At 43.0% G+C, this 19,082-nt stretch overlaps 1 protein-coding gene across 1 annotated transcript in view; it reads right to left on the reverse strand.

Moving 5' to 3' along the window:
* The window catches only part of CYP4V2 (cytochrome P450 family 4 subfamily V member 2), a 33,030-nt gene extending 19,705 nt beyond the window's left edge, over positions 1–13,325 (reverse strand). The window contains exons 1-5 of the mRNA XM_034442668.3: positions 12,597–13,325; positions 7,441–7,553; positions 2,470–2,555; positions 792–982; positions 134–203 (exon numbers count right to left, since the gene is read on the reverse strand). Coding sequence (XP_034298559.2) covers positions 134–203; positions 792–982; positions 2,470–2,555; positions 7,441–7,553; positions 12,597–12,792 — 656 coding nt within the window. The 5' untranslated portion in view covers positions 12,793–13,325. The remainder of the gene's footprint in view (positions 1–133; positions 204–791; positions 983–2,469; positions 2,556–7,440; positions 7,554–12,596) is intronic.
* Between the last annotated feature and the right edge of the window lie 5,757 nt (positions 13,326–19,082).

The following is a 19,082-nucleotide window of genomic DNA, read 5'->3' on the forward strand; positions in this document are numbered from 1 at the left end:
CTAATTTTTCGAGTTTCACCTGTATAGATAGATAGATAGATAGATAGATAGATAGATAGATAGATAGATAGACGGACGGACGGACAGACACACACACACACATATTGGAATATATCACCATCTATATACTCACCTTTGGACAGCTTTGACATAATCTGAATTTTTGTTCTTTTGTGCACCAATATTTTTGCCCATAGCTGTTTCTACAGAGAAAAAAAGGAAGATTGTGACCTGATTCACATCACACACAAACCCATAATACAGATTGTCCAGTTTTGACTTGGTATCTCTTGTGAGTTCAAGCAATGAATTCATAATCCTTAGAATTTTGATTTAGCATGTTTATGGACTCAAGCAAATATGATTCATTCAGTAAGCCATGGTTAAGTAACCTGGATTAGGAATAATGTATGAATTTAGCTGTTAATTAAATTCATGACGTTCACAAGCTTAGAGGGCCAAGTTAATTTATTTCCAAAGAAAGAGTTGTCCAAATTTAACTGAATGCAGTGTGAAACAGAATATTTGAATTTGTTTTGCTGGTTTCTTTGAGGCATTTGAATTCTGCAGAGCTCCATTCAGAAGAAATTCTTGCCCCAGCCTTCCTCCTGGTTTCTGAGATTAAGGTCCTATTAAAAAAATACTATGGTAGATTGGGTCAATAGAAAAAGTTGCTATCTTGTTATCACGTAACACAATAAAATTATTTCTGAAACATAAACAGATGGATTTTTAGACTTCAATTATTTCAACTTTTTATATAGTGTTACTAGACAATAATCAAATCTTACCACAGATTATATCAAGGGTGCATAATACAATGTATGAACTGCAGTTGAATGGATCTTTGTCCAAATATTGTTCAAGATTTTGAACAAGGATATTGGCTTGTTCAGTCATCACCTCAAAGAAATCTACTAAGATTGTGAAATGGAAAGTTGGAGTTAACATTTTTCTTCTGGAATGCCATTTTTTCCCAGTGCTGCAAAACAAAGAATTAAAAATAATAAGGCTATCCCAACCAAATCTTTCTTCTACGCTGCTTTGACAGATGAGAGAGAGGGGGAGAGAGCATGGGAGAGGGAAGTTTATCTATTGTAGATAACAACATAAGATAACTTTTTATTTGGGCTGTCATCAGATGTGTGAATTTTAGCTCCCAGATTTCCTAGCAATGGCAATGCAGGCTACGGAATTTTAGGAAAATCTACACATCTGGGGGGATTTCCAGATTAGAGAAGGCTGGTTTCAGGAGTCTTCATTACAATATAACAGCTTTCAGAACTCTGGACTCATACTTGCATTCTTAAAGCTTCAATAAGGAGTTTAGAAAAGACTCACTTCCACTGTACATTAATGGCAGTGCTGTGCTATGTAATCTCAACAAATAGTAGTTAGTAGCAACTAAAAGGGAAATCCACTTGGGTTCTGGTTAAAGTCCACCCATATACTGAATCTTGATTCTGCTCTCATCTCCCCTTCAACCTTTAATATCTTCAACTCTATTCTAATAACAATGATTTAATGTGATGTATAACATCAGCAGTAAATCATGGCTTAGGGCAATGCGCAAACCCTGCCACTTTAACCCTCTATCTCTTTTCTATTTAATTTTAAATTACCAATTTGAGGTCTTTCTCTCAGAAGAACAGAACTAAAACCATAAATTCAGTATATTAAAATCTTATTTAGGATTGACTCATAAAACTCAGGACTTCCATAAACAAAACCAGATCAAAATATTGATTTTCTTCATAAAACCCAACCGCACCAGGTATTGAGTAAATGTAAAAAGAACGTGATACCTGCCCACTGGTCCTATACATTAAGACTACACATCTATATAGCATCACATGCCAAAAGGTAACTGTTCCACTAGCAATGGTTAGAGGGGAGCATTTTCATACATTTGTATGGAGATTTGAGGTATAATTTCAGATATGGCAATCTCAGATCTAGCGTCTTCTCCTCCTTTTGCTAGTGCAGGGGTTTCAAACTCAAGGCCCAGGGGCTAGAACTGGCCCATGGGGTACTTAGATCTGGCCCGCGGGGCCGCCCTGGAAACAGCGAAGGACTGGCCCAGAGTGCCTCTGCCAGCGAAAACAGAGCCCTCCCGAGCTCTGTTTTCGCTGGCAGAGGGTTGCAGGAGGCCATCCCAGCTGAAAACAAAGCTTGGGAGCTCGTTTTCTCTGGCAGAGCGCTCGGCCACCACAGGCGCCCTCGACACAAGTGACGTCAAGGTGGCCATGCCCACCCTGGTCTCCCAAGGTTAAACAAAACCCTGATGCAGCCCTCAATGAAATCAAGTTTGACACCCCGTGCTAATGTGTTTACATCTTCAGGAAAACTTAAAGAATAGAAATAATAGCTCAGTCAGGTCTTAAGATTTCCACAAGACAGTGGTCCACCACATGATTCAAGCACATGCTTTAATTAACTGCAAAATAATTGAGTTACATTTTGCCTCACCTTGTTAGAAGTCCTGTTCCTAGCCAAGGTTGAAGAAATCGATAGAGATAGGACTTCTCAATAAATGTTGAGCTACGTAAGACAACCTGGTAAACACATTACAGTATTGTAACTTTAAAATAAACAGGAATTGATATTTTCTTTATCACTTTATATTTTGATGAAAGGAAGCAAAAATCCAAATTCTACATTGATAGCCCAAAAACTGACAATTCATAATCTGCATTCATTAGGCAAATCAAATGAATTCCATGTTGATTGTTTTAAGGTTAATCTCATACCAGAGCATTAGCATTAATCAGAGCTTTGTTTACTTCATTCAATGTTGTGCTATATGCAAATGTGATATGCATTTCTTATACCTGCTCAGCAAAACCGTTAACAAAAATGTTGAACAGTACAAGTAAGAATATGAATTTGCCATCTGAACAGAATTTTTTTGAAGCAATATGTATCCATCAAGTTGTAATCTACTGCCTCATCACACCATCAAAAACTATTCTGACAATTGCTTTGCTCATGAAAAGTACTTTCATAACCTAAAGATTTAATCAAAAAATTAAATAAGATTAGTCTGACAAGAATTCACACATTAACTTGAACTAATAACTGGATTGTTTTCAAGATAACTGATTGATTTATGCTGACTGATCTGTATTATTCCAATCTTCTTCAAAGAGGGACTATGCTGACTCTCTTCCAACCATCTGATTTTTATCTATTTTCCAGTACTTCTCAAAACAATATACAGATACAGCCAGAACATTTGCAAGTTCCTTAAATATCCTTGCATTCAAAGATATATTGAGTCCAGGAGATCTGAATTCATTCAAGATCAAGATTGGCTGAGATTCTGCTTGGTACATCTAATAAGAGAAAACTGGAGAATCCTGCCTCCCATTCTAAATCCAAAATTTCAATATTGGAGTCAGGCAGGAGCAATGGAATCTATATACAACTTTCCAGAGCTCCATAGTATCAGAGATGATAGATTCCTCAACCTTGTCTCTCCTCCAAGGAAGATTAGTCTGGCAAAGTCCCAGCAATAACAATGCTTTGCATACATGCTGGCTGTGGTTACCCAATTTCTCTCTCCATGTGGTTATGTTTGTTTTGGAAGGAGTTCAAATCTATGCAGATGAAGTAGTTTCACAGCATGGGTTGGTTTTAGCCTTTGGATGCCTAATAGTTTAAAGGTTTATTGGAGATATTACATCACATGTTATAAACAAGCCCTTTTATTAGAGTGATTTGGGCCAGTTACTTTCTCTCAGCCAAAGGAAGAAGGAAATTTCCTTGAAAACCATTTCTGAAAAATCTTGCCAAGAAAGCTGTGGGGACTAGGGTTCAACACCAGGGATCAACACTGACTTAAAGAAACAACAACAACAAAAGTGAAGAATCAGAGCTTCTCACTTCTGTCATGTTGACAATCACTCCAGGTTTTATGACTTGAAGAATTATACCCGCGGACCTGGCGGGTATTACGGAGACCTGGTTGGGCCCAGAGGGAGGGGTCCCTCTGGTAGAAATGTGCCCACCAGGTTTCCACGCATTCCATCAGCCAAGGTCACAGGGGAGGGGCGGGGGAGTAGCGGTTATTATTAGAGAAGGCCTTAGGCCGAGGGAGACCACTGTACCTCAGACAGCTGGTTGTGAGTCCCTCCTTGTGAAGTGGGGCCACGGGGTTCAGATGGGTTTGCTGATCACGTACCTGGCTCCCTGCCACGTGGCGGCAGCCCTGCCCGAGCTACTCAACGTTATTGCCGCGGTGGCGGTTGATACCCCCAGACTTATGGTCATGGGGGATTTCAACCTGCCATCCGTGGGTGAGGCGTCTGAGGTGGCTCGTGAGTTCATGGCTTCCATGACGGCCATGGACCTGACCCAACTAATTCATGGCTCTACGCACACTGGGGGAAACACACTGGACTTGGTTTTTGTCTCTGGACAGTGGTTGAGTGATCTCGAGATAGGGGATATAGTCATCGAGCCCTTGTCATGGTCAGATCACTCGCTCCTTCGCCTTGACCTTCGAACCACGGCACCCCGCTGCAGGGAGGCGGAACCGGTAAGATGGTACCGCCCCAGGCGCCTGATGGAACCTGATAGGTTCCAGATGGAACTTGGGCCAATCCCGGAGGTTCTGGCTCACGCCTCATCTGGGGACCTAGTGGCCGCCTGGGATAGGGCAGCTGCTGGAGCCCTGGATCGAGTCGTGCCTTTGCGGCCTCTTGACCCGGCGCCGATCTCGCCTGGCTCCTTGGTTCACCGAGGAGCTGAGGGAGATGAAGCGCCGGAAAAGACGCCTAGAGAGCTGTTGGAGGGCTAGTCTTTCTGAATCTGACCGAACACTGGTAAGATCTCATATTAGGAGTTACCTAGTGGCGATAAAAGCAGCAAAATGTACTCATTTTACTGCTCTTATTGCGTCATCAGATAATCGCCCGGCCACCCTGTTTAGGGTGACCCGCTCCCTGCTCCACCAGGAAGCGCGGGAGGACCCCTTGGAGGGAAGAGCCGAGGATTTTGTTCAGTATCTGTATGACAAAATCACTCAGATTCGGGCAGGTCTGGACTCTGACTGGGTAAATCCAGCAAGGGTGACGGAGACAGGTCTTGAGACTGTTATCTGGGATGAGTTTGATCCTGTGACCCCAGATGACGTGGACAGGATTCTGGGTAGATTGAACGCGACCACATGTTTGTTGGACCCGTGTCCCTCCTGGTTAGTGCTGGCTTCCCGAGAGGTGACGCGAGGCTGGTTCCAGGGGATTATAAATGCTTCGTTGGGTGAGGGTGTCTTTCCCACCGCCCTGAAAGAGGCGGTAGTAAGGCCTCTCCTCAAGAAGCCTTCCCTGGACCCGGCAGTATTGGCTAATTATCGTCCAGTCTCCAACCTTTGCTTCGTTGCGAAGGTTGTTGAGAGTGTGGTTGCGCGACAGCTACCCCAGTACCGGGATGAAGCGTCGTATCTAGATCCGTTCCAGTCGGGCTTCAGACCTGGGTACAGCACGGAAACGGCATTGGTCGCGTTGGTTGATGATCTCTGGAGGGCTCGGGACAGGGGTTGTTCCTCTGTCCTGGTCCTGTTAGACCTCTCAGCGGCTTTTGATACCATCGACCATGGTATCATGCTGCACCGGCTGGAAGGGTTGGGGGTGGGAGGCACCGTTTTACGGTGGTTCTCCTCCTTTCCCTCTGACCGGTCGCAGTTTGTGTTGACAGGGGGGCAGAGATCAACCCCGAGGCCCCTTATATGTGGGGTGCCGCAGGGATCGGTTCTCTCGCCCCTTCTGTTCAACATTTATGTAAAGCCGCTGGGCGAGATCATCCGTGGTTTCGGGGTGAAGTACCATCTGTACGCTGACGACACCCAGCTGTACATCTCTACCCCGGACCACCCCAACGATGCCCTTGAAGTGATGTCCCAGTGCCTGGAGGCCGTACAGATCTGGATGGGGAGAAACGGGCTCAGGCTCAACCCATCCAAGACCGAGTGGCTGTGGTTTCCGACGTCCCGATATAGTCAGCTGGCACCATCGCTGGCTATTGGGGGCAAATCATTGGCCCCCTCGGAAAGGGCTCGTAACTTGGGCGTCCTCCTGGACTCACGGCTGTCTTTAGAAGAGCACTTGACGGCCGTGACCGGGAGGATTTTTCATCGGGTTCGCCTGATTCGCCAGTTGCGTCCCTTTCTAGATCGGGACTCGTTACGCACAGTCACTCATGCCTTCGTCTCCTCTCGTCTGGACTATTGTAATGCTCTCTACATGGGGCTCCCCTTGAGGTGCACCCGGAGGCTCCAACTGGCACAGAGTGCGGCCGCGCGGGTGGTTATGGGAGCAACATGGAGCTCCCATGTAACACCTTTCTTGCGCGAGCTGCACTGGCTCCCGGTGGTCTTCCGGGTGCGCTTCAAGGTTCTGGTTACCACCTTTAAAGCGCTCCATGGCTTAGGACCTGGTTACTTACGGGACCGCCTACTACCATCAACAGCCTCCCACCGACCAGTACGCTCCCACAGAGAGGGGCTCCTCCAGGTGCCGTCAGCCAAACAATGTCGGCTGTTGGCCCCTAGGGGGAGAGCCTTCTCTGTGGGGGCACCAACGATCTGGAATGAGCTCCCCCCAGAGATACGGAGGATTCCGGATCTGCGCACCTTCCGCCGCGAGCTGAAGACGCTTTTATTTCATCAAGCTGGCCTCGCCTAAATCTTCTCCCTTTCAAGTGTAAATTTTAAATTTTTAATGTATTTTAAAATATGGATATTTTAAATTATGGGTATTAATTCAGCCAAATTTATTTAATTCATTTTATTCGATTTTAAATTTTGTATATCTATGTGTTTTATTTCATGGCTGTGCACCGCCCTGAGTCCTTCGGGAGTAAGGCGGTATAGAAATTCAATAAAATAAAATAAATAAATAAAATAAATATTATTAATTGATGTCATTTATAATTTGTCATATAAACAGGCTATTTAGTTTTGCTATTATGTAATAACATTTTTTTTAAAAAACCCTATGTAGTTTATTTTCTGTCAATGGAAAATGACATTGGCCATTTAATCTGAGATCATCCAATGTATGTGTGTGTGTGTGTGTGCACTCACATGCATATGTATTTCAGAATTGTTAAATTATTCTTTTTGGACTAATATCCCAAGTTTTAAAAGAACCCAGAAGTTGCAATGTAGTAATGTCCACATAGTTTCATGCTAATTCAGGGTTCTTTGAACTATTAAAGATGTAACCCCTTCTATACTTACCCATTTGCCTATTAAATACAATTGTTTCTAGAAAAGGGCAAATAGTACTCCACCAATAATTTTCTAAAAGAGACTTGGCAGGGTATTTCTATCAGGAGGTTGTCAAGAGGGTCAAAATACTGGCCATGATCCTCATCTGTAAGATTTCCCTGAGAGCTAGAATCATCTTGTATAACCATTGAGAATGAAAAGGGACTCACCTCTACAGTGTCTTGGTGATATAAAATCAAATGAGGGAATGGTCCTATCCAAAGTTTTAGCAGTGGCATATAGCGAAATTCTTCTGAATAATGAATTACCTGTTTCCAGAAACCTGAAAAATATACATTCAGTTTACAAATGACAAGTTTATTGGTCACTGTTATTTTAAATAAAACATTTACATCTGTACTGATAAGGTTTTTTGATCCTCACAAGGCAAAGACAAGGTTTGCTTAGTCAGCATGATACCATTTTTAAGAAAAACAATTTTTTTTAAGAAAAACAAGGTTAAGAGTTTTTCTTAAAAATGGTATCGTCCTGACTTAGCAAACTCAGACAAAACTACCCTGAAGTAACTTCTTTCCTATTCTCCAAATGCAGTCCTTCATCTTAAGTTTGTTTTGTGAGATGTTCACTTGCAAATTACTGTGATATTTACTTCGTAACAACTATGTTTTAATGGCATTCTTAAGTATGGTTAATTTAGCCATAGTATATGTGATATGCTGAGTCTCAATTACCGGTAATAAAGTATTTACAATGCTGTAGTGCTGGAGTAAGTACTTTGAGTAAAGTCCAATAGAATATACAGGATTTGTCTCAGACTGAGACACCTGCTAATCTTGAAATTTTTACTTTGCTTTACAGATTGTGTTCAATGAAAAGCATACCAGAAACACTCACTATGGTTCCCAGTTAAACTGTTTCTTTAGTTCTCAAAATAACTGTGTTCTGAAATGTAGTCTGTTATTAATATTACCAATCAGAATTAAACATGTATTGGATTTCAAGCCAAAATAAATTTTCCATGAAGTTTTATTGCAAAACACAGCTACCGGTACAATAGTATGAATCAGACACAAGGGTGTTTTGTGATCCCACCAAGTGAGCAAAAGGGTAGCTAAAAATGCTTCTTGGGAACTTCCATTCCAGTGCTTTAAATTTTATCATTAATCTTTGTACATTGAATTTTTAGTGTAAGATGCCTTGAGACTTGGCAATAATAGAAGTTTAAGAAATAAGTAAATTTATCCAATCTAAAATTATTTATCTTGGTTGATAATTAATATTTTTAAGGGAAGGAAGGAAGGAAGGAAGGAAGGAAGGAAGGAAGGAGAGGAAAAAGAGGAAAAAGAGGAAGAAGGAGGGAAGAGAGGAAGGAGAGGGGAGATTTTCTGGGAAAATCATTTCACTAAGAGCTGCTTTCCTTTTTCTTCTGGCAAACTGGGCCTTGCTCTGATTTGTTACTAGTTAGTACATAAGCAAAGTTCAGATTCAGGATAGACACCGATAAGCAGGTCATGAAAAATTGGCCATATAAGGATTTCATCTAATGAGGCATTATTATATTATGAGAAATCTGAATATTTTATTCTATTAGTTAAGTAAACTGGCTTCAAAAATTTAAGTTAAATTCTTAATAGCTATTGCCCCACTGGTCTCCAAGTAGCACTAAATAACCTAGAACAGTGATGGTGAACCTTTTCGGCACCGAGTGCCCAAATCAAAACATGCACGCGTATGCCTGACCGTGTGCGCACATCAAAGAACCATAAACCCGAAGAGGGCATGCACGCGCCAGAAACCAGAAGAGCAGCTGGCAATGGCATGCGTGCCCACAGAGAGGGCTCTGCATGCCACCTCTGACACGCATGCCATAGGTTTGCCATCACGGACCTAGAAGTGAAATGATTACAAGTCAAACTGCAGGCCTGACTAGGGGATGCTAATATTTAAAGAGGAAAGAGCAACCACTTTTGATCAACGCTTACTTGGAAAATATGTTGGCCAGTCAAAGTCAGCTTTACTTGAAGCTACTATTGATTTTAAAGCAACCTTTGAGTTCTTTTCTAGTTACCTTGTGACATAAATCGAACAGATCTGTTTATTTACATTTACCAGTGCTTATACAAAAGCTGTATAATAAAGCAGATTTCATTTGAGAAGTAATCCTTTAGCTCTATTAATGTCTCAATACAAACCCATAAAAGGATAACAAAGCTACATACCGGCCTATTCAATTTTTATATGATTAACAATTCATATAATTCTGGATGATTCTGTCTTCCACCTTCCTAAATTAGTACATCTGCACATTCCCAATCTGTTATACTCTGAAGACTCAGTACCACTGTTCAAAACTACTACGCTTATGTGAAAGGCTTAAGTGCCCTGTCTTCCTGTTATAGCATGATTTTGTTTTAATCTGTCAGTCCCACAAGATATATCAGACCATAAAAGCAACCTTTCAAGAATACTAGCATCACATTTTATTGAGATTTTGAGGTAGGTTATAATAACAGAACCTTGCAGGTTTGATTGTACTTTCCTCCTTCTTATATCCCATTGAATCAGAGAGGCATTTGCCTGAGCCATGTCTGAATATTATCTTGCTTCTCAGAACTGAAATAATGTTTCATTCCACTCTGCCTAGATCAGAGGTCTTCAAACTTGGCAGCTTTAATTCCCAGCAGAATTCCGGGAGTTGAAGTCCACAAGTCTTAAAGCTTCCAAGTTTGGGGACTCCTGGCCTAGATAATGGTTCTTGCATGCTTCAGTCAAAGATCTGCCTTGCCTTCTACTTTACCAATTATAGTGAGACCAATATTGTGATGTCTTCAAAATACTATGTAAAGGTGACAAACGTAAACCAAACAAACCAAGTATATAGTACATATAATACATATAGTACATATAATCTTAGTTATCTTGAATGCCGTAGGTTTTTGAGGTACCCACCTAGACTGCTGAAAATGCACACAGAACTATTTATTTTTTAATTTCACCTTTATTGTTATAAACAACTCAAGACAGTGAACATACTTGCCTCCAGAAGTTGTGGGTGCTCCAACATTGGAGGTTTTTAAGAAGAGATTGGACAACCATTTGTCTGAAATGCTATACAGATTTCTAAAGTCCCTTCCAATTTTGTTATTCTGTTACTCCTTCCTATTTTTCACATAACAACCCTGTGAGGTGTTTTGGCCAGAGAGAGAGAATGACCAACCCAAAATCACCTAGCCAGTTTTCATACCTAATACCTAAGGCAGGAAATATCTCTTTGTGTCTAGTCTGGTGTTTAACCACTAGGCCTGACTATTTCTCTACTTAATTACCTGCAGCCCAGCTGAGCCACGCAGTCATCAGAGGCTTTTTTTTAATTTTTAAAAGCATTTTTTCTACAACCTCTTTGGGCGAAAAAATGCTTTTAAAAGTAAAAAAAAAAAAAAGCCTGTGATGATCGGGCGGCTCAGCTGGGATCATCAAAGGCTTTTTTTTAAAAAAAGCCTCTGCCGATCAGGCAAGTCAGCTGGGATCGTCAGAGACTTTAAAAGCATTTTTTTACAACCTCTTCAGCCGAAAATGGTTTTAAAAGTAAAGTAAAAAAAAAAGTTGGCCACACCCACTCAGTCATATTACCACCACCAAGCCACGCCCACAGAACCGGTAGTAACAAATTTTACATTTCACCACTGCTGCAGACATTTCTAGTCAGGAAGGGCAGACTTCATCCCAGCTATTATAGAATACTCTGAGGCCAAAGGCTTTCTCAATTCTTTTACAAGATCCAGATTTTGTCTTTCCATAGCCTTTGCTCAGCTGGATAGAATTCAGTTCAACTTCTCATGAACACCCTTCTGAGTTGCAAGTTGTGTCACAGGTGCAGTTTAATGTTTAGAACCCAGTCTGGTTAAGGTTGAAGGACTAGGGCTCAATGCTCAAGGATTATGTTATGGTCGAATCCTTCCTGCAGGTTCATTCCTTTTCATATTATGTGATGCTTTCACAGTATAGCTAAGACAAGTTAAAGCAAAGCTGACGGTCTGTCTCTTACTTTTCTTCTCTCTTTGGTACATCAAAACCTTCTGCTGCAAAACAAACAAACTTGAGACTCCTTTCCAATTATCTTTATTTTTTCCCCTGGAAGAATTGGGAATATCATTTGATCAGCTAAATATTTATCTTTCATAACAATTCTAAACTTCCACACAGCTTTCTCATTAATGTGTCTCAATAAGTGTGCTACATCTGTGCTATGAGGAAGCGTTAAATGAATGTATCTTTGTGGCTCCAAGAAGGTGGAGATGCTATCACACTTAATCGGCCAATGGCTATGCCAGGGTATGGGAGTCAAAATCATCACTCCTCTTTTTATAAACAGAGCTAGAAAATCAAATTTCTTTTCTGACTCCACTGCTAGAAACTAGATTTGATGCGACGGTCTGGGAAACTGAACTAAAAATTAATACAGGAATTTTATGTACTTTTGCTACACCCGTTCTGATTGATAGGGATATATGATTTTTGAAAATGGGAAGTCATTTGTTTAGCATTTAACTGTAAGCTTTTAAATACCTTCTCTATATACTAGATTCTAGGACATCTAATGCACATTAAAAAGAAATCACTTTTATTTCCCTTCCTGCCCTGAATTTGTTGCTTTGTTTGGGTCACCAGCTTTTCGGTTTCAAGATCTATTACCATGTGTAAATTAGCCTGATTTTGAATGTAGAGAATGATTGAAAGTGCATTATAGAACAGTTGTCCTCACTTTCCTTCAGTGATAAATCATTACAGAATCTCAAGCTACTAGGATAGGGATATTGAATTGAAATGCAGACACAGAATGGAGGGTATTTGAATCCTGACTTTTAGGTTATTACTCTGTTAACAGATTAACAGAGTTGGAAGGGACCTTATAGCTTGCAGGTCATCTAGTCCAACCCACTGCCCAAGCAAGAGACCCTAAATCTGCCTCTACTAGGATCGAACTCACACAACGTCCTGATTGTGAGGCAAGAGCTCTACCTCTTAGCCACCGGGTCTTGTTTTAAAGGCTGTCTTCTAATGTGCAAAATAGTTCATTATGAAAGGGATCGTCGTTCAGATGATTCGTCTGCAACATCTAGTTTTATGTAAGCATTGCATTTTCTCCCCCGTCTTCGACCCTAACAAACTTTCAAACTTTCGTTTCGGTCCCAAGCGCCCTTCCCCAGCAGTTCCGCGCTTGCTTCAGCCTTACCCGCTCCCACCTCCCGCAGCACCGGCGGCTCACCAGTTGCCTGGAATAAGCAGGTCGGGGAATTTTTATAGCCTGAACCGCCGCCGCGGCTCGCCCAGGACCCTTTGGAAGAAACGGGCGGGAAGCTTTTACCTTCGCCGTCGCTGTCCATGAGCATAGAGTTACCCAGGATGGGATACCAGGGTTTGATCTCCGGGATGGCCTTCATCTCTTTCCATTTCCGATAGTTACGAAGCACCAAGAAGGAGGCGGTGGCGACCACCAGAACTAAGGCCGAGGTGGCCCCAACCACCCACCCGATGAAAAACCCTCCGCTGACCAGAGCCATCCGGGACGCCACTTGCTAAAAGCTGACGGGCGAGGTGGGTTTGCAGACGGCCGATCCCAGATCCAGTCCCGAAGGCTTCGAGGAGCAGAAAGGGGAAATCCGGAAAGGGGGGTGGGGGTGGGGCGAGGAAAAGCCCAGCCAGATCTCTAGATCGGCCGTGGAACTGCGGAACCTTGGAACTGCGGGTGGGGCTCTGCGATTTATGTAACCCGAAGGCTGCTGCGAGAAACGGATAAAGGGGAGAGGCAGGCGGGGTAGAGCCACGACTCCCGCCCTTTCCAGCTCCAAAACATACCCAAGCCTTAACTCGCGCTGCAGCAGGTAAACTGATACTAATCCACGTGCCTCTTTCCTTTCCTAACCTGCCTTTTCGCTGTGGCCCATCGCCAGGACGGGCCACTCGCCATCTCCAGAGGGCAGAAACTGGGAAGGACTCCTCCTCCTCCTCCCGCTCCCAACTCTCGTTACAAACACGCCGAGGGCTTGCATTTTCCTGCTATGCTGTCTTCCAGCTGGAGCGTTGGAAGCTCTACAGAGGAGAAGATGATCGACGGTTTGTTTTGTTCTAGGAGTAGCTCAGCTCCGTCTACCCCGCGGTGGTTGCATTAGCACTATTCTGCCTGTTGGTTAGCAACAGCTACGGATATGTGTATCCGTACATCAAAGCCTTCTGATGCAAAACAAACAAACTTGAGACTTCTTTCCAATTATTTTTTTTTCCCCTGGAAGACTTGGGAATATCATACGCGCTTGTTGCACACACAAAAGTTTCAATAAATTAAATGACTGCCCAGTAAACCAATGAACTATTTCTATTGTAGAACCTATGGGTTCTACCCAGTGGTGGGATTCAAGTAATTTAACAACCGGTTCTCTGCCCTAATGATTTCTTCCAACAACCAGTTTGCCAAACTGCTCAGAAAGTTAACAACCGGTTCTCCCGAAGTGGTCCGAACTGGCTGAATCCCACCACTGGTTCTACCTATGGGTCACCCAGGGTCACTTTTGTAGTTTCTGCCATGGCTTTCTCACCCCCTTCCTACAAATTACTAATCTTCCTTACTCCTTCTGTAGGAAGTCAGCACACATCCCCACCCAGAGAACGAAATATTTTGGGGGATATTAAAAGAGGCAGGATAAAATACTTCCCCTAAAGGAGAAATGGAAACAATCTTAACAAAGGCAGAAAGCAGCCCCAGTCTCAAGCAAAAACATGAAAAGGCTATTAGGAGAGTTTGTATCCATTCAGAAAGATTGGACAACTCTATCCATAAGCAAAGAGCAAACAGAGGCTCCAGATAAGCAACACAATTTGACAAGTCAAAAGTTGACAAGATTAGCTCAAGACAAACACCTAGGATAGTGATGGTGAACCTTTTAGGCAGAGTGCCCAAACCAGAAGATGCGCATTAGAGCACCAGAAACCCAATGACTAGCTGGAAACAATTTCCCTTGAAAAAATATGCAGTGATTCAATTCATATCATGACCAACATCCTCATCTAATGCTAGAAATCTTTACATGGAACCATGGACCATGGACCGGAGGTGGCATGGTTTCACATGCTGCCTGTATCCTGTAGATGGGGCTTTGCTTGTTTGTGTGGCCCAGTTTCTGGCATGCCGCAGTCCAGTGCCGGTCCACTGACCAGGGATTGGGGAACCCTGGTGTAGAAGATTTGAAATAGTTTTGGCATTTAATCATCTCCCACAGCTTTGCTTTTTCTCTTTCGTTACCTTTATCACATAACTATATCCCTGAGGTTATATCTTATTGGTCTGATTATTTTATTTGTTTTTAGTTTTAAAGTGTCATTTTGTAAGGAGTTCATGAACTGAGACAGTTTTTGTTGGATGAGTTTTTGCTTGCAGAGTATATAGTCAATCTGATTTCAGTGATGTTTATCTGTAGGTCCATTTAATTATTCGAGATTCTATCTTATTTCAATGTTAGCATTCAGTCTCCTATAATTAATACCTTTGCTTATATCAACTAGCTGTTGCAAGTATACAAACTACTTAATGTACACCTGGAGTTGGTTTGTCATGATTTCCAAATAAGATCATTACGCCTGCCTCAAGCACTGATTTCTTTGATGAAGCCATAGCATCATAATTCATATTGGCAGTTTTGTTTTGTTTTTGATGAGTAAAAAATAACTACCATACACTGTAAAAGGTGTCCTATCTTTTGATGCTGCTTCTCTGAAAACTGTTGTGCTGCCTACCATTGTTGTAGAAAAATATTGATCAATGTTATTGGAAAACTGATCCAGCACTATTATAATTTATTTATTTATATATTTATTTATTTATTTATTTATTATTGAATTTCTATACCGCCCTTCTCCCTGGGGACTCGGGGCGGTGTACAGCCAGAATTAAAAAACATGCAGGACAAATATTAAAAAACAATTAAAAGATATATAAATTTGGCCCAATTAAAACTCACTACCAATTAAAACATTTAAAACATTTAAAAACATTTAAAAATTTCTTCTTAAGCCAGCCCGGCTTGCTTGAAAAAATGGGTTTTAAGGGCACGACGGAAGGCACTGAGGTCCTGGATTCTCCTTATCTATGGGGGGAGCTGATTCCAGAGGGTAGGTGCCCCCACAGAGAAGGCTCTCCCCCTGGGGGTCACCAGCCTACACTGTTTGGCTGATGGCACCCCGAGGAGGCCCTCTCTGTGGGAGCGCACGGGTCGATGGGAGGTCGTCGGTAGCAGCAGGTGGTCTTGAAGATAGCTAGGCCCTATGCCATGGAGCGCTTTGAAGGTGATAACCAGCACCTTGAAGCGCACCCAGAAGACCACTGGGAGCCAGTGCAGCTCGCGCAGGAGCGGTGTTACATGGGAGCGCCATGCTGCTCCCGTCACTACCCACGCTGCTGCGTTCTGGACCAGCTGGAGCCTCCGGATGCTCCTCAAGGGGAGTCCCATGTAGAGAGCGTTGCAGTAGTCAAGGCGAGAGGTGACGAGGGCGTGAGTGACTGTGCACAGGGAATCCCGATCAAGAAAGGGCTGCAACTGGCGAATCAGGCAAACCTGACAAAAGGTCCCCCTGGTTACAGCCGTCAGATGTTCCTCCAAGGACAGCTGCATATCCAGGAGGACTCCCAGATTGCGAGCCCTCTCTGTGGGGGCCAACGACTCGCCCCCAATAGTCAGTGATGGAGTCAACTGACTATATCGGGATGCCGGGAGCCACAGCCACTCAGTCTTGGAAGGGTTGAGCCTGAGCCTGTTCCTCCCCATCCAGACCCGCACAGCCTCCAGTGATGCCCTGGGACATCACTTCAAGGGCATCGTTGGGGTGGCCTGGGGTGGAGATGTACAGCTGGGTGTCATCAGCGTACTGGTGGTATCTCACCCCAAAGCCACGGATGATCTCACCCAGCGGCTTCACATAAATGTTGAACAGAAGGGGCGAGAGGACTGATCCCTGCGGCACTCCACAAATGAGAGGCCTCGAGGTTGACCTCTGCCCCCCTGCCAACACAAACTGCGACCGGTCGGAGAGAAAGGAGGAGAACCACCGTAACACGGTGCCTCCCACCCCCAACTCTTCCAGCCGGTGCAGCATGATACCATGGTCAATGGTATCAAAAGCCGCTGAGAGGTCTAACAGGACCAGAACAGAGGAGCAACCCCTGTCCCGAGCCCTCCAGAGATCATCAACCAACGCAACCAATGCCGTTTCCATGCTGTGCCCAGACCTGAAACCCGACTGGAACGGATCTAGATAAGATGTTTCCTCCAGGAATTGCGGAAACTGTCGCGCGACCACACTCTCAACAACCTTCGCCATAAAGCGAAGGTTGGAGACAGGACGATAGTTGGCCAATATTGCCGGATCCAGGGACGGCTTCTTGAGGAGAGGCCTCACCACCGCCTCTTTCAAGGCGGTGGGGAAGTAACCCTCACTCAACGAAGCGTTATTAACACCCTGGAGCCAGCCTCATGTAACCTCCCGGGAAGCCAGTACCAACCAGGAGGGACACGGGTCCAGTAAACATGTGGCCGCACTAAGTCTTCCCAAAATCCTGTCCACATCATCAGGAGTCACAGCATCAAACTCCTCCATTCTCAAGACTATTCCTCCTCACCCTGCCTTGATCTACCCAGTCAGAGTCCAAATTCCCCCGGATCTGAGCGATTTTGTCATACAGGTATTGTCCGAAATCCTCCGCCCTGTCTTCCAAGGGATCCTCCCGCACTCCCGGATGGAGCAGGGAGCGGGTTACCCTGAACAGGGCAGCCGGACGATTCCCTGATGACGCAATAGAGGCGGAAAAGTAATTAAACTTTGCCGTCTTTATCACCACTAGGTAGGCCTTAATATGCGACCTTACCAGTGTTCGATCAGATTCAGCGAGACTGGCCCTCCAACCGCTCTCCAGACGTCTTTTCCGGAGCTTCATTTCCCTCAGCTCCTCAGTGAACCAAGGAGCCGCACGGGATCGGCACCGGGTCAGAGGCCGCAAAGGCATGACTCGGTCCAAGGTCCCACCAGCTGCCCAGTCCCAGGCGGCTACCAGCTCCTCGGCCGAGTCATGTGCTTAATTGAACCAGTCATGTGGGTGGAAGGACTTGAAAAAATGGGTCATGTGAAAAACAGAGATCAAAGAAGAGTGAAAATCAGTCAATGAGTCTATAGCTCTTCATGTGTAACTTTTTAGATGCCTGTTTTCCATGCACTGTGAACTTATTGGCCCAGCAGTACACACTTTGAATTTGCTTATATTGCACTTGTGTGAAAGCTAATGAAAGACACTACGCATTGTTGCCCTGGGATCTGATCCTGTGGGATAGATCAAGCAAACAATTTTAAAGAAGCTTCTAACGAAGAAAACTTTCTCTTCCACTGATGGTATACTACATTGGGAATAACAACCAATTTTCCCACAACATTATTTAACAGTTTTTGATGCCTGCTTATGTTTTATCTTTTCACTCAGACTTTCTGAGTATGAATGCCACAGATAAATGGTTAATTTTGTTTTGCTTTCCTTACTGCAGCTCTCTTTTAATGATTTTTTTTACTTTATTTTAATTTCTTCTTTTCATTAATACATTTTACTCAGTCTTAATAAAACACTTTAAGATGGGATTGTATGGAAGCAGTATAGAATCAAATACTTAATTAAAAATACTTCACACATCTCTGCAAGCCAGTACCATAAACGGCAAATGCTGAAATGATGCGATATCTATTGAAAAGTCAGTTCTACCTAAGATGCAAACACAGCCCAAAATACATCAAATCATATTTTTATAATAAACCATAAACCAGCATAACCAGAATATATAAAATAATTAGGTAATCAAATATAAATGGATAATAATGTGGATGTAAATACAATCTATAGCATTTTGAATATTGAATTATCAGTGTAGGAAGAAATATCCTTCTGGGTTCAGCTCAAAGTGGGGGAAAAGACACTGGAAATATGGAGACTGCTTGGAAAGATGGTTTAATGGTGGACAGGATCACATGGCACTTATTCCACTCATTTACCCTGATGTACAGAGCTAGCCCTTTGTAAGGGCATGCAAAATGTTAACAGTCCTTCAATTATTTAGATAAAGTCTGGCAATAGAATAATAAGCCTTGCTCAAAATCCTGACTTTTGTATATGTATCTTGTTGCATACAAAGGGTATGTAGAATTATGGCAGATGCCAGGTGGTTAAGGCACCAGCCTAGAAACCAGAGTCTTGCCTTAGGCATGAAAGCCTGCTGGGTGACCTTGACCTCCTAGTTGCTCTCTCTCAGCCCAACTCATCTCATGGGGTTGTTATTGTGGGGGAAATAGGAGGAGGAAGGAGTATTAGGCATGTTTGGCTCCTTAGTTGTATATGAAAAAAAGCAAGATTAAAAAAAATATTTTAAAAAAGAATGCTGGTCATATGAACACACAGCATGTTTAACTTGTCTCTAATATGAATATGTATTGCAAGTATTTAGAATATTTTAACTCTTAATTTAGAGTAAAGATATGACGGTACACTTCAGAGCAGCAATTTAAAAATAACAACAAAACCCACACCCAAAATATGTATTGTAATTTATCTTGTCCCAAAGGTGCTGGATTTTCTTTGTTTTTCCTTGAAGACATTTCACTTCTCATCCAAGAAGATTCTTCAGTTCTGACATTTCCTGGATGAGCAGCTTTTTGCAGAAGTGATGCAAATTATGCAAGAGCTTTTGAAAAACTGAAAACAGGCAAACTTTTTGTAATTTTGCTATAGGCCAGAAAAAGACATTGCAGAGGGTTTCCCCCCCTCCTT

The sequence above is a fragment of the Pantherophis guttatus genome, chromosome 8 (genome assembly GCF_059756535.1).
Source record: "Pantherophis guttatus breed Tessera chromosome 8, ASM5975653v1, whole genome shotgun sequence".
Taxonomy (NCBI): domain Eukaryota; kingdom Metazoa; phylum Chordata; class Lepidosauria; order Squamata; family Colubridae; genus Pantherophis; species Pantherophis guttatus.